At 42.1% G+C, this 16,697-nt stretch overlaps 1 protein-coding gene across 2 annotated transcripts in view; it reads left to right on the forward strand.

Annotated features, from left to right (window-relative positions):
- The window catches only part of SPSB4 (splA/ryanodine receptor domain and SOCS box containing 4), a 211,341-nt gene extending 202,135 nt beyond the window's left edge, over window positions 1–9,206 (forward strand). For both annotated transcript variants that reach the window (XM_077488280.1, XM_077488281.1), the window contains exon 3: window positions 4,438–9,206. In XM_077488280.1, the coding sequence (XP_077344406.1) occupies window positions 4,438–4,565 (128 nt within the window). In that variant the 3' untranslated portion in view covers window positions 4,566–9,206. The remainder of the gene's footprint in view (window positions 1–4,437) is intronic.
- Window positions 9,207–16,697: the final 7,491 nt, after the last annotated feature.

Consider the following 16,697-nt stretch of genomic DNA (forward strand, 5'->3'; position numbering starts at 1 on the left):
CATGCAGTGCCACACAATGAGTGCAACAATTAATCACAAAGTGCAACAATTAGTCACATATCTGTATAAAGTGCAAAAAGCAACATAAATATCACTACACTAATCCTAAAGTGCAGTATAATATCACAACAAAAATAAAGTATTTATGTACAAAGGTGCAAAAGTGTTAATTAAAGCTGTGTTCCAGCCTTTTTTTAAAGTCAGCAGCTACAAACACGGTAGCTGCTGACTTTTAATAAGGACACTTACCGGTCCAGGGAGCCCACGAAGTCTGCCTCCCCGGGGCCGATCTGTCCATCAAATCGGGTGCAGACGCCAACTAAGGGAAGGGAAATTGGCAGTGGAGCCTTGCGGCTTCACTGCCGGTTTCCCACTGCGCATGCGCGAGTCCCGGCGCCTTGTGAATGGCCAGCTTGTCTTCTGGGACATACACAGGTCCCGGAAGACAAGAGGGGTGCTCGTCGAAGAAGAGGACATGACATCCTGTGCTGCGGCCCAGCTGAATTGGAAGTACACGCGTACTTCCAAAAAAGGTACGACGGGAAAAAAACTAAAATTTTCAATATCCAAAAACAAGGGGTGGAGAGGTGGTCTTTCGTTTAAGACCACTTCTCAAAAGTGGATGGAACTCTACTTTAAATGCAAAAAGTCCTCTACCAACAACGTTTTTTTCCAGATTATTCCCAGTGTAAAGAAGCATATATTTATGGTTCAATATGATTTTTGTTTATCACCCTTTCTGCTAGCAGCCTCCTTTATCACAGTGCGGACTTTATATTAGATGTTTGATTTATACAGCTTTGCTGGACAGCCCCATCTGGCAGAGAAGAAGACCTGATTTTATCTGCTGCAGTTTAGTAAAACATACTCTCCTTCCCATTCCCAGCCTGTGACTGGTCAGTGGAAAGAGAAACAGCAAACTGAGTTCATGTTTGCCACTTTTCCTCCTAGCAGAATGCTTATTGTTAGCACAGGAGCACTACAGCATAGCTGATTGGCTACTTGTGCTGCTTCCCTCTAACCAGTTTTGCTATATAGGTGATTGCAAGAGGCTGATACCAAATCAAAGTCAGGTACTTGCATTTGAAAAAAAATTTTTTTGATGCACTGAATACAGAGCTGCACTAATTTGTATGTTTTATATCATCCTGGAGATCAGCTTTAGGCTGGTATCACACCTATGTAGTTTTAGTGCTTTTTGCATTTTGCAGATTTGCACTAGAGTCCATTTAACATTGTTTCCTATGGAATACTATCTGTTGTGCAAATCTGCAATATGCAAAAAGCACAAAAAATGCATAGGTGTGAATCCAGCCTTAAAGAAGCTTTCAACTTTTAATAAGTACATGGAAGACCTCTTCAGCTGCTATCCAATATTGTCTGTGTGCTGGGAGACCTTTAGGCCTGATTAACACCTGTGCATTTTTAGTGCTTTTTGCATTTTGCAGATTTGCACTGCAACCCATTTAACATGGTTTCCTATGGAACACGTTCTGTCGAGAAAATCTGCAAAATGCAAAACGGACTAAAAATGCATAGGTGTGAAACAAGCCTTACTGAGGAAGGATGAGCAGTTGCTAGTAAGTCTTCCACCAGTTGCTTAATAGACAGCCTTGCCCAGTATATTGTTTAAATAGGGAGTCATGGCCTATCTCTCCAGAAGCTGCCCAGCTAAGTTTGACAAAATCTGGCATGTAGGGTTAGAATCAGACAGCACAAACGCAAGACAATAGGCTCTAGATCCCCTTAAATGTACACTTGGGCTAAAAGTCTTGTAGCGGTGAAGACCTAATCTTGCTACTATCTGAAGGTTCTCCTGGATGAGTTATCCTCAGTCTCAGTATCTTTTCCTGTAGGGATCACCTGAAGTACAGGTTCCATTCTCCTTCCCCTTACCTCTCTATTTTGGCAACAAGAGCAGTTTAAGTTATAGTGGTTTATATAGAATAGTTTAAAACAATAGAGTTGTTATAATGTTTGTTATCTCAGCTGGGGCATGCCCAGAGGCTGTATAATGTAACCTTTTTGCACACGAAAAACTCAATAAAAAGAATAAAAAAATAAAATAAATAGGGAGTCATGAATGCATAATGTAATAAACTGGATCATAAATGTAATAGGAACCTGCTAAATATAAAGGACAGATGCTATTATTGTTTCCCTGCAATGTGTTTAGTTGTAGGCATTTTTCTTTTATTATAGGTATAGAGATATGTGTGATGGTCTTTGCATGTGTGATTATAGCATTTGCTTTAAAAGACTGTATCATTCTAAGTCCATTTAGATTTGTTTTGAGTATTGTAATATGCACTATACAGCAGGTGTGCTCTTATATTTGGTACTGTGGCTTTCTGATTCATAACACATGCAATAATTTTACTTGATTATGAAAAGAGAAAAACTTGTAAATGTACAGCTTACCTTAATTCTTACCTTAATTCTGTGTGCATTGCAAGGACATTTGTTGGTATAAAGACCATACACCCTATATGTATCCCTTTTCATTAATGTCCTGCTGGGGGGGGGTGTCATAAATATTCTCTGGTCACTTTAATGCAATAAACTCCCCGTTCATTTAGCATGTACTGAGGTTTTAGAGCTGCATATCTCACTGATGGTGTTCCTAGGTTCCAAAAAGCTATGCTTAGACATGACACTAATTCAATGTGTATTATTTATAGTGGGAGGGTCTCATAATATGCTTCGTTTTTCTGAGGTTATGTGTGAATTTCATGTGAATTAGTTCCAATACTTTATTCTACCGGTAGTGTCCAAAGTTGTTCAGGACATCAGAGGCTGTCCTTAAAGTAGAACTATAGGAAAAACATTATTTTAATTTTTTATTTTGGATAAAGCAAGGGATGGTGCCTGTCAGATTTTTTTTTTTTTCACCATCTGTGTCCCATTTTGGGGACAGGGTGAATCTCCTTAACAGGGGCGCAACCAGCAATAAACATAACAGGTGTTTTAATCCTTCTCCACTCTATCAAAAACAACAAAAAGTTTTGCCTTTCATGCACACTGGACGTTTTTTGACATTTTACAGCAGCTGTTTTTGGCTGTAGACATTTTTTTCTACAGTCAATAAACTCTCCATCATGTTATCCTATGTGTCCATACACACATAGGCTGTTATCAGCAGTTTTGGGCAGTGGTGTTTTTGAGCAGTAAAAAAACCCCAAAACTAGTTCCGAGAGACGGTTTTTAGCTGTAAAAACGCTCTAACGCTGATAAATGTCAATAAACGTTCAGAAACATCACTAACCTGCGTTTAACGCAAAAAAAGTTGAAAAACTCACTGCAAAGCTACTGACGTTTTTATAACGGTATTTTAATGTCTATTGTGCTTGAGGCCTAAAAGAGAAGTAAAGGAATATTTTCTTTTTCAGTTTCATACTTACCTAGGTGGATACAGCATCCCCCAGTGCCTCTACACTGAGATCTTTGCGATCAAACACTGCAGATGGCTCAGTTCTCCCCGAGCAGAGAGCTTATTTATTTATTTTTATTTATTTCAGGTACTTATATAGCGCCGTCAACTTACACAGCACTTTACATATACATTGTACATTCACATGAGTCCCTACCCTCAAGGAGCTTACAATCTAGGTCCCTAACTCACATTCATACATACTAGGGACAATTTAGACAGAAGCCAATTAACCTACCAGCATGTCTTTGGAGTGTGGGAGGAAACCAGAGTACCCGGAGGAAACCCATGCAGGCACAGGGAGAACATGCAAACTCCAGGCAGGTAGTGTTGTGGTTGGGATTTGAATCAGCGACCCTTCTTACTGCTAGGTGAAAGTGCTATCCACTACACCACTGTGCCGCAGACTGTCAATCAGCAGCTCTCCTCTCTGCTCCTCCACACTTACTGGAGTGCTGAGCTGTGAAGGGGTGGAGAGTGGCCGTCTCAGGCTCTCAGCGGCTCACTGAGAGGCTGACCTGCCGGATCTAGACTTCCATTGTGGCGATGACGCAGTGCCTGGACTGATTTCTGTGACTTCAGCAGAGAGTGGATTTCAGACCACTCTCTGCTAAAAACGGGTCACAGGAGTGCAAAACAAATTGCATTCCTGTGATCTATAAGATAAGTAAAGCCAAACAAGCTTTGGCTGGACTTCTCCTTTAATATAACTCTTTTTAGAACTCTAGCAGTGGTTATGTATCATTAAATATGGGTCAATAATCTTTTGTCCTAAACAACCAATAAGATGCCAGGTTTTCTTTATGCTGGCAATAACAATCTCAGTATTGAAGTGTGGCACCACCTAGTTCTGAATTGGACATTGGAAACTGATTATTCTTTTATTATTATTGTTATTTTTTTTTATTATTATTGTTATTATTATGTGTTAGAATTAAGTGTGATTTTGTAGCTATACAGAAAGTAGTTATTCTGTGATAATAATGGACATGTTCTCTGTTTTTCAGCGGAACCGCTGCCTTTGATGGATTTATGCAGAAGATCGGTTCGGTTTGCTATTGGCAGAGAGCGTTTGCACCAAATTGAGTCTTTACCGTTGCCTCAGTCATTAAAGAACTATTTACAATATCAGTGACAGCACCCTCTTGTAGCCTCAACAGGACAACAACAAAGGAGAAAATAAAAAGAAGATATAATGCAACTCAGCAGATATTGTTTACATGGGAACAAAATTCCTTTACAATGGTTACTTAAACATTATTTAATTTTTAATATATATATATGTGTGTATATATATATATATATTGATTTTTTTTTGTTTATTTTTTTGGGGATGCAGTGCCACGGGGCATAAATGAGGCTACTGGAAAAATATTGTGTGATGTTCCATCCAGTACTATCTCTGACATCAAGAGGATCCCTGGTTATCAATTTGATGTTCACCTTTCTGTATAGAATATTTGGAATAATATCAGATGGAGTAAATGAGATCATTTCCACCAATAAAATGCACGCATATTCTTGCTTATAAAGAAGTGTAGTAGATCAAAAAGGAAATCAGTAGAGTTGTTTCCAGCAGCAAAGAGAATGTCGTTACTTGAATGCAGCCACCCAACTAACCAGTAAACCAGTATGGATGTCTCTTTTGTCACCATTACAGGGAAAAAGGGACGTCCATCCAAAATTATTACTCATATGCACAAAACTGGTGGTGCTGTTTACGACAATAAGCTTGATTTCATCTTTCATTGTTATATACGGTAGGTTAGAAATTAAAATCTAGACTATGACCTGGTGGTTATGGGCAGTGTTTCTACTTACTTGCAGTAATTGCTTACTTGCATAATTAAAAGTTGCCTTTCAATGCCCATGCCTTAGTACAATATATAGGGAAACCAATATACATACTATACATACCATGTGATGTCATAATGAACATGCCCATGTCATAATGGACATCACTTCATATTGATGACAAGGCCCAACAGGATAAAGGAACCTTACAATTTCCCTATACTTTGTCACTTAACTGACAACTAAAGTCTCCTGTATGACAGTCTAAACACTACAGATAAAACTGTGAGGGTTCCAGAAAAAGGCAGTACTATCAATTCATAAAGCAGTAACCAGTACTAGGCTAGTGAGTCAGCAGTGACAATGCTGATAGCCACACCCCCTGCAACCTTTTTTCATCCTACTGTAGTACAATCAGGCTCAGCCTATATGAGAGTGTAAAAGCTGCTCTGAATTCAGGAGCAGTGCAGCATCGTTTCCACACTGTTGCAGGAAGCTGCATTAGGTGGACTTCACTGGCAGGCTCGAAAGATATTTGTGGTACTTTCCAGGGGGATTAAGAGGAAACTGGTTAAAGGAGAAGTACAGCCAAAGCTCGTTTGACTGTACTTTTCCTGTGGATCACAAGAGTGCAGTTCGTTCTGTACTCCTGTGACCTGTTTTCAGCAGACAGCGGGCTGAAGCCTGCTGTCGGCTGACATCACAGAGCCAGTCCAGGCTAGGGAAAAATCGTGACTATATGGTCGGGATCCGCCCACATGCCTGGACCGGCAACCGGCTCAGCCTCTCAGCGCGCCGCTGAGAGCCTGATCTGGCCACTCCTGCCCCCTCCACAGCCCAGCGCTCCAGTGAACATGGGGGGAGGGGGACAGAGCAGACAGCGGTGACTAAGAGTCACCAACTCTCTGCTTAGGGAGATCTGAGAACCAAGCAATCGGCGGTGATTGATTGCTCGGTTCTCAGCTGTGGAGCCGGCAGGTAGCCGCCTAGGAAAGTAGGATTCTAAAGAAAAAAAAAATCCCATACTTCTCTTTTAAAGCTGCATTCACACCAGTGATTTAGGCAAGTGTGAACTGCATCAGAAGGAATATTCTGATTCCTGCTGCTGCTGTAAGCAGCTAGATGTGGCTACCGCTCCCATTCAGTATATGACAGGTCACCGGCAATTTGCATTGGCTTAAATCACTTGAGTGAATACATCCAAAGTGCTGCAGCACTTATTTATTAATGGGAAACCCAATCCACTTGAAAAGGAATCACTGGTGTGGCTTTTGCATCTTTGTTTCTTGAAACAGCAATTGGGATCTGAGGCCTGTCCATACCAGTAGAGTGCACCTCTGTGGAGGATACTGATGTAGAACACAATGGAGATGTCATTTATTACTTCATATTCTATACTTGAGGCCCTTGTAAAATGTACAAGTAATACAAATATACTCTGTTCTACAATAACCCTATGCTGGGTGTTGTATGTACAGTATGGTGAAATAGGTGATTAAAATGGAACAAAAAAAGATGAATGCATACGACAAAAAAAAAAAAACGTAAACAAAACTTTAACTAATGAATGTCTACACTACTTGTGGACAAATCTGTGCTAGGCGTATGCCTAGTTTTCTCATTCAATTAAGCCTTCATTATAAATTATGATTGTGGATTAAAAAAAATAAATAAAGCTAATATAATTGTGATTAGCATTTTAATGGCGTGTCTTTTTAAGACATCATGGTTTGGAACATTTCAGACTCAGTCAATCTGTAGGTACTCAATCAACAATGACCATCAATACGTTCCATTATGAGATGTATGAATATGTTCCTTGTACAGTTGGATATACTGAAGATTGTTACAAGAACATGTCTGAGCAAGCACAACTTGGTTGTCATTAGCAGACTTTCAGTTAATCATTTAAAAAAGCTATCATGAATTTCACATTTATCGGTTATGGCCTGTAAGATTCCATTTAAAATAAATGTAATTTAATTAAAGCTCTACTTAACTATATCCTTTTCATTTGGTCTGGATTGCAGTGGTGGGCAGCCTGTGGGTAAATCTATACCATTCAGCCTCACTATGTACATATAGAATTATGATTTTTTTTTTTCTACGATCGTATCTCATATTTCTCAGTATTAGAATAATCCTGTTGAAGTTATTGGAGCTGACACCCAATCCTCACAGGTGAGAAGAGCAGAAGTGATAGAGTGTCAGATGTACTGCACACCACATGCACTGCAGAAAGGCTGAAAAGCAAGTATACTTTTACTCACAGCTCAAATATCTGCCACCATTAAGGCAAAATGAAGAGTTTGCTTACATGCCTTCTTCACTGGGATCCTCCACTATCAAACAATAGAAGGAAACGGCTTCTGCCTTTTAGTAGTGGCCAGTGGTGGGGTCTACTCTCTTGAACCTACACTGTAGCTATTCAGCACTGAATCCTAACACATCCCTTATACATAAAAAGTTCCAAGGCTACATTCAGGCAGCAAAATATCTTCAACCAGGGTAGCCATTAGCAAAAATCAGTAGCTGCTTGCCGGTGGTTGTAATTGCTGTTTGCACGCACTGTATGCGAACAGCAGCCGCTGTCAGATTTGTAGTCTGTACAAATCAATGTCTGACACCACTGCTGTTTGCATGTACCTGCTCATCCAAGTGGCTACACACAAAGCCTATGCTGGACACTGGGTGCTGCCAGGGCCGGTGTTTCTGTGGACACACAAACTGGCTGCAGCTTGTAGGCCAGTTTGTATTTGGCCATGAATATAGAATACTAGCCATAGATATTCAGCCATCTGCATGTAGCCCAACAGATTAGAAGTTAATTAAAGGATAACTCAGGCCATTTTTTTTCAGATGTGGATAAGAGTGGGAGATAAGTAAAATTCATGTCAGGTTTTATTTCAGTATATGACCCTGTTAGAGAGTTTGTTCCTCCTTTTCTCTTTTGACACCAGTACAAGAAATGGATGGCATCAGTATCACTGGAATAAGAAAGCATAGACAGCAATAAAAAATGTAAAAGATGCTAACCTTTTTTATCACTGATTTTAGGTTTTAAGAGATTTTCCATCACTGTCCTGGTGGGAAATAAAGGGCAACCTTCTCAATCAGGACATAAACATTGATAATAACCCGACAGAGGCTTTAACCTTTGCCAGCTCTATCAAACATGAAATAGAATGTTTTAGAACAGGGGTCTCCAAACTTTTTAAACAAAGGGCCAGTCCTTCAGACTTTAGGAGGGCCGGATTGTGGCCAGCAGGGGCAGAAAATGTCCCGAGCCTGGGCCCAGCATTAGCGAGAATAAATATGGCCTCAGGGTTCGGATAACGGCTAACAAAGGGCCACATCTGGCCCTCGGGCCGCAGTTTGGAGACCCCTGTTTTTGAAAGAGCAGCAGAACTAGAAGAAACACACAGTAAAAAGATGCAAAGTGTGCAGAAAGGTGACCATGGTGGACCATTGCAAGTGCTGCAAGACCACATTGTTACAAATATAGCCAAATTATGACCATTTTATAATAATCTGGTTATTCTTGTTATTTTGTCTAAATTATCTAATAAATTATGATGTATTTTGTGATAAATAATAAGCCATTGCTTTGCACTGTAATCCTGATGTCAGATTTCCCCTGATATCCTGAAGGCTATGAAATGTTGAAATCATGGAAATGTAACTGCTGAGTTCCCCAGGTTAAGCTGTTCATGGCCAGAACACCTCCTAACACTGACCATAAAATATCAGCAGACATTTACCTGAAATGTATTTGAATTTTTTCGAAAGAGGGAAATGTAATGTTCACCAAATCTATTGTCAAAAGTCCACCAAATCTACCACATCTACAAAATGATTCCATATCTATATAAATGCATATCTGTTTGCTTTGTCATTTATGAGAAAAGTATGAACTTGGCTAGCATTGCTTGAGATTTTTTTTTTATGAAAAAGTCTGAATAAATAAAAAATTCTAAATACATGTAATTTGTATGTTCAATGCTGTATTTTCCTCAACTCAAAAGGAAAGTGTTTTGGTACCATTAATACATACGTCTTTGCATTTATATAAGCCTTATTAATTTCTGTCTTGGTGCTGTCTCATCAAAGCTTGAGGGTTGTCGGGTTACAAGAAATAAAAGCTTTCTATCAACAAAGCTTAATGTAACAACTGCATTGTTCAAAGCACAATTCACCATAACGTGCTCTATGAATTAAGCATTTGTTTTCGTTTTTAGCTCAGTGTGCGCCATTTATACTTCATATAAAGAGCAGCTGTCACCTGAAGGTTTAAAAATCAACTCGGTAAAGCTTTTCAAAGACATAATTAAATGGGATATTGTTTACAGATGACCATAATTTGTGGGACTTGTCCAGAGGCATCAATTAATTGCTGCTTAATCCAGAAGATTGTTATTTAAATGATTAAATGCATATATGGGATCTGCTTTACTTGCAAGAGTATTTGTATTTCTGTCCATCAAGTTTTTAGGTTTACACAGCACAGCAAGGCAAATTATACCACTTTTCTCTATTATAGTAATGGACTGTAGAAGGGAATGATGCCTCTACCCCAAGCTTGTTGACTGGATAGTGAAGGAGCAGCTGATCATCCTTCTACTTCCTACTCCCGCCCCTACTCCCGCATGTTTCTTATCGGCATATATGCATGCATGACACCCAATTGTCTCTCGCCCAGTCTGCTGTGCAGGGATTGCAAAAGGCTGATACAAAGTCAAAGTTGGATACTTACAGTATTTTAGTTGCATGAAATTATAGTATATTATAAATAATAATATATCATAAATATTGTGATAGGCCGCCTGGCACCCAACCTACAAGATGCAGCTTCCTCCACTCCAGGACCAGAAATTCTAGTTGAATATTGCACCCAAGAACTAGACAACACTAGGTTAGGTGCAAAACTGGAACTCTTTATTGAAAACGCACCCAGAATTTATACCACACAAAAACAGATCAGAGATTCACATTATCTTTAACAAGGCAAACTTTAACCACTTCAATACTGGGCACTTTCACCCCTTCCTGCGCAGGACAATTTTCAGCTTTCAGCGCTGTTGAATTTTGAATGACAATTGTGCAGTCATGCAACGTTGTGCACAAATAAATTTTTTTATCATTTTGTTCCCACAAATAGAGCTTTCTTTTGGTGATATTTGATCACCACTGGGGTTTTTATTTTTTGCTAAACAACTAAAAAAAGACAGAAATTTTTGAAAAAAAAGTTTCTTTGTTTCTGTTATAACATTTTGTAAAAAGTCAGTTTTCTCCTTCACTGATGAGCACCAATGAGGTGGCACTGATGATTAGCACTAATATGCAGCACTGATGGGCACTGATAGATGGCACTGATATGCAGCAGTGATGGTCATTGATAGGTGGCACTGATGGGCACTCAGGTGGTACTGATGGGCACTTATGGGAGGCACTGATAGGCGACACTGATGGCTGGCACTGATAGATGGCACTGATAGCCATCACTGATAGGGATGCACAGGTAGGCATTACTGATGGGCACTGATTGGTATTATTTATGGGCACTGGCATCATTTATGGGCACTGATTGGTATACCTGGTGGTCATAGGTGGCATACCTGGTGGTCATCATGGGTTGGAATCCCTGGTGGCCCTGGGTGGGCATCCTCGTGGGGGCTGCGCTGACAATCAATCAGCCTCCCCTGTAAGGAGAGCAGCCGATCGGCTCTCCTCTAGTCGCGTCTGTCCTGTTTACACCATGATCAACTTTGATTGGACACAACCGATCCCATGGTAAACAGCCTCCGTCGGATGCTCTTTATCTAGATCGGAGTTGTGGTGTGTCAGACTCACACACCATACCACCAATCGCTGCTCTGAGCGCCACCATGGGTGTACACTGGCTTATTATCCTGCTGGATGTCATATGATGCCCAGTCAGGATAACTGAATCACTTCCTGGCCATCATTTTGCTATAGGCCGGATGGGAAGTGGTTAAAGTAATATCATCAGTACATCTAACAGTATTTATAATGAACAGCTAACATAAACACGTAAACATCCCACAATAGTTTGGTGACAAGGTGAAGTGGACACAATACTATCAGACAGACATAAACAATAGGTTACTCAATTAACAACGGGGATTTACACCTAGGTGGCACACAATGGGGCATTATACAATGAGAGAAAGACACCTTAATAAACAGATTACACATAACAGCAGGAGACACCTGCATCAGGTTGTTCTGAAGCTGATTATAATCTTCTGCTTAGAGTCTCTGAGTCTAGGAGGGGGGTTGAAGCAGTTGATGCTGGTTTGGGCACAGAGGCCCCAAATCTGTATCCAGGTCCTAGTTTCCCAGAGTTTGTGTGTTTTTGGGGGACATGGACCAGAATATGAAGCAAACTCCTCCAAAGGTCCCCCAGGTATTCACCTCCCAAAGAATATAGCTCTCTCAAAGGCCAGCATGACTGCATGTAGACACTTATTTCCCTTTTTAGTGTCACTGGATGCTTGTTTGGAGCTGCAATCTCTAGTAGTTTGCCCTTTTAAAGCTCTACCTAATGGAACATTCTAGAGGATTACTGCTCCATGCAAGCCTGTTTAAACCTACTCTTTTAAAACAAGGGCCCCACTGTTTGCTAGCAGAAGACACTAGTATTCTTCACCTCAGGACCTGCAACCTTAGGCCGCGTACACACGGGCGGACTGTTCGCCCAACCTTGTCCGCTGAACAGTGTTTGGGCGGACAGTCCGCTCGTGTGTGGGCTTTTAGCGGACAGTTTCAGCGGACAGTTGGACGGACAAAGTCTTTCGGAAATTCCGAAAAACTGTCCGCTGAAACTGTGTTTGAGCGAACAGTCCGCCCGTGTGTGGGCTTGTCCGCTGTACTTTCGAAATGAGCGGACTGTTCCCGCTCGGAAAGTCCGCCCATTTCGAGCGCGTGTACATGTAGGCGGGGCCCGCGAAGGAGACGTCGCGGGCTCCGCCGCCTGGAATGGGCTTAAAGGGGAACCCCAACGCCGAAAAAAATCGGCGTGGGGGTTCCCCCAAAGTCCACACCAGACCCTTGTCCGAGCACGCTACCCGGCCGGCCAGGAAAGGGGGGCGAGCGAGCGCGCCCCCCCTCCTGAGCCGTACCAGGCCGCGTGCCCTCAACATGGGGGGGTGCCTTGGGGAAGGGGGGGCCGCGCGGCCCCCCCACCCCAAAGCACCTTGTCCCCATGTTGATGAGGACAAGGGCCTCTTCCCGACAACCCTGGCCGTTGGTTGTCGGGGTCTGCGGGCGGGGGGCTTATCGGAATCCGGGAGCCCCCTTTAAGAAGGGGGCCCCCGGATACCGGCCCCCCACCCTATGTGAATGAGTATGGGGTACAATGTACCCCTACCCATTCACCTGTGAAATAAAGTACAAAAAAAAACACAACACAGGGAAAAAATATTTTATTGCACAGCTCCGGGGGTCTTCCGTCTTCGGGGGTCTTCTCGCCGGACTCCTCAGCTATCTGTGTGTAGCTCTTTTACTAGCGGAGGAGTCCGGCTTTCTTCCTCCCCGCCGCCGGCCTCTTCTCCCGACTTCGGGGGTCTTGTCCCCCTCTTCGGTTCTTCTGCCGGGCCACCGCGCCTTCTTGTAGCTCTTTTACAGGCGGTGGCCCGGTCTTCTGTCGCCGCCGCCGCCGCCTTCCGTTCTTGTTCTTCTTCTTGTTCTTCTTCTTCTTCTCCTGGAGATGTTGACTCGACGATCTCTCCGGCCGGAATGCCAGAGCCGCGCTGTGCGGTCACTTATATAGTGACAATGGGGCGGTGTCACATGGTATATGTCACATGGGTTGGTCACATGGTGACCCCGCCCCCTTACGATGTCATAGTCCCCATGTGACATCAACCCATGTGACCAACCCATGTGACATATACCATGTGACACCGCCCCATTGTCACTATATAAGTGACCGCACAGCGCGGCTCTGGCATTCCGGCCGGAGAGATCGTCGAGTCAACATCTCCAGGAGAAGAAGAAGAACAACAAGAAGAAGAAGAAGAACGGAAGGCGGCGGCGGCGACAGAAGACCGGGCCACCGCCTGTAAAAGAGCTACAAGAAGGCGCGGTGGCCCGGCAGAAGAACCGAAGAGGGGGACAAGACCCCCGAAGTCGGGAGAAGAGGCCGGCGGCGGGGAGGAAGAAAGCCGGACTCCTCCGCTAGTAAAAGAGCTACACACAGATAGCGGAGGAGTCCGGCGAGAAGACCCCCGAAGACGGAAGACCCCCGGAGCTGTGCAATAAAATATTTTTTCCCTGTGTTGTGTTTTTTTTTGTACTTTATTTCACAGGTGAATGGGTAGGGGTACATTGTACCCCATACTCATTCACATAGGGTGGGGGGCCGGTATCCGGGGGCCCCCTTCTTAAAGGGGGCTCCCGGATTCCGATAAGCCCCCCGCCCGCAGACCCCGACAACCAACGGCCAGGGTTGTCGGGAAGAGGCCCTTGTCCTCATCAACATGGGGACAAGGTGCTTTGGGGTGGGGGGGCCGCGCGGTCCCCCCTTCCCCAAGGCACCCCCCATGTTGAGGGCACGCGGCCTGGTACGGCTCAGGAGGGGGGGCACGCTCGCTCGCCCCCCTTTCCTGGCCGGCCGGGTAGCGTGCTCGGACAAGGGTCTGGTGTGGACTTTGGGGGAACCCCCACGCCGATTTTTTTCGGCGTTGGGGTTCCCCTTTAAGCCCATTCCAGGCGGCGGAGCCCGCGACGTCTCCTTCGCGGGCCCCGCCTACCTGTACACGCGCTTGAAATGGGCGGATTTGCCTCCTCCTTACGTGGGCGAGTCCGTTCATTTCAAAAGTTGAGCGAACTGTTTGCCCAACCTTGTTCGTCAAACAGTCCGCTCGTGTGTGGGCAAGTCCGCTCATGCAAATTTTGAGCGGACTGTTTGCCGAAACTGTTTGACGAACAAGGTTGGGCAAACAGTCCGCGCGTGTGTACGCGGCCTTACAGAACTGTGTTAACTGTACTTGTGTAACCCTTTTCTTTTCATTGTGTGTTTGCCTCTCATAGGTGTTTGCAGCCCAGAAGTAGGGATGGAGGAGGGAGTGAAGTTCCACTTTTCAGAAAGTAGAGGAAAAGGCATTACTTGGAGGGTTTTGTGGGATCACAAAGAATTTAGTTTTGTCTTCAGTCTTTCTTGATTTTCTGATTCTTTTTTGTTTGGAAAGAAAACCAAAGCATTTTTCTGTGAGGTTCAGGAGCTTTGAACATAAGATATCTGATTTTCATTGTTTTACACGGATCAAACACCTGCCAGTTTTTATTTGAGAGAACAAAAATCTCTTTATGTATTGTTTTTAATATTTTTAGATTTTTACTGAATATACTGAATATATTTTTCCTGAATATATTTAATATACGTTGTTTATTTTTCTGGTGTTATGAGATTTGTGTTTCATAAACCTTTTTTCTGCCAAAAGTCTGCCACTCTTCTGCTTTGTCATCCTGTATTGCAGCAAATTTTATACAAGGCAGACATAACCTAATTTCAGGTCTCCAGATGTATTCCAGTTGCAGTTAACCTGGATGTGTGCTGCCATATTCTACAAATTTCCTACAAATAGAGTCAAAGGGTGCCTGAAAGGGCCATTCATGCTGCCTCTGGCAGAATCTTACATTCATTTTTATATTTAGTACTAAGACAGGAGAGGAGAATCTGTTTGCTTGCTTTTTTTTTTTTTCGCAGTGGTGCAAAAACCTAAAAACAGAAAAACTATTAAGTGTACACCATGTGAAACACACACGTTGTACACCCCCTGAAGGGGTAGGACCTCTCCCTGATCCCCAGGGCGCAAGGCTTCTGACAGCAACATAGGATTCGAATGGGCTGCCAAGCCAGAAGGCCTCATACTTCTAAGTCTTGAATACTATATTGGAGTGCTGAGCTCTACATACAGTGGGACCATTGAGAGTAGGCATAGCCATCTTCACAGGAAGTTGGATCACAGCAGCAAAAAAAATAAATAAATTTGGAAGAGGTTGTGAGCAATAGAAGGTGTTTTTTTAAATACCTAAATAGAATATATTTCAATTTTAAACCAAAATTTACTGCCACTTTAACTACCGTACTTCCCACACAGTCCAATTCTGATATTTCTTTCCTACATGTAAAAACCTGTATTTTTTGCTAGAAAGTTACTCAGATTCCCCCAAACATTAGATATGTTTTGTTAGCAGAGGCCCTAGAGAATAAAATGGTTGTCATTACAATTTATGTCACATGGTATTTGTGCAGCGATTTTTCAAACACTTTTTTTGAACAAATCCATTTTAATGAATTTTAATGCAAAAAAACACAATATATAACCCAATTTATTTGTATAATATAAAAGATAATGTTACATTGAGTATATAGATACCTAACAAAACATGTCACGGTTAAAATTGTGCATGCTATGGTGGTGAATGGTGTGAAACTATGGTACTTAGAAGAAGAACTCCCCTAAGGTGGACTTTAAAGGCACATACAATTGTAGTTAAAAGAGTATATGAAGTATTTGTTGTACAAAAAATATTTATTAATAATTGCACATTATCACTAAAATTATACATATACATATATAAAGCAATGGAACGTTTAAACAATTTTGAATGCTATCAACATAATTACAATGCATATGAAGTATTCCCAACGCGTTTCAGAGTGTAATTTTTCTCCATCAGGGGTGTATGAAGAGTAAAATGCATCTATAACATAGTTAAGAAACCGTAAATTCTATTGTCAAGTAAGCAAGTTGTATACAAGGTATGCCCTATACACTTACATAATATTTAATAGCAGAATTTCAACATTCCATCATGTAGCGTTTAAAAGCAGAGAAAGATGTATGGCAGTACGAGCTGGATTTATAGGGTCGCCACTAGATAGTGTCTGGGTATCAAAGCCAGTCTTTGAATGGACTGATAAGTTGTAGAGGATCCCCACAGAGAAGGGTGGAGAAACTCCTATCACAGCATGAGATTGGCCAGCGGGAAATATTGGGGCCCAGGTGGGAAAAAAACTCGGGGGGTGTATAGAAATTAAAATTCCTTTTTATATATAAATTTATACAATTATCCTCAATGTAATAAATGTCAGTATATCTGAGTCTGATCGATGTATACAGTCCCTGACAAAAGTCTTGTCGCTTGTGTACAAATTGACCTGAAGTGCCGCTAAAATATATTTCTAATCAAGATTTTGTTACAAGAAATGGGTAATTTTAATCCCAACAGCTTTTATAATAATGTTTCAGTGCAAAACGAAACTGGCAAAAAGTACTCTAATATTCACAGCTTGGTAAAGCCCATTGAGTACATTTTTGCCAAGACATAAGTGTTGTCACCTTGTTATATGTGACTAATAATGGATCAATTAGGTCTCAGGTGTGTATAAAAAGAACACCAGTACACTAGACCTTCTCAACTGCAACTAGACCTCTGCAAACAT

This window comes from Lithobates pipiens, unplaced genomic scaffold (assembly GCF_037356315.1).
Source record: "Lithobates pipiens isolate NorthernLeopardFrog02 unplaced genomic scaffold, aLitPip1_a1.2 Scaffold_18, whole genome shotgun sequence".
Lineage (NCBI taxonomy): Eukaryota > Metazoa > Chordata > Amphibia > Anura > Ranidae > Lithobates > Lithobates pipiens.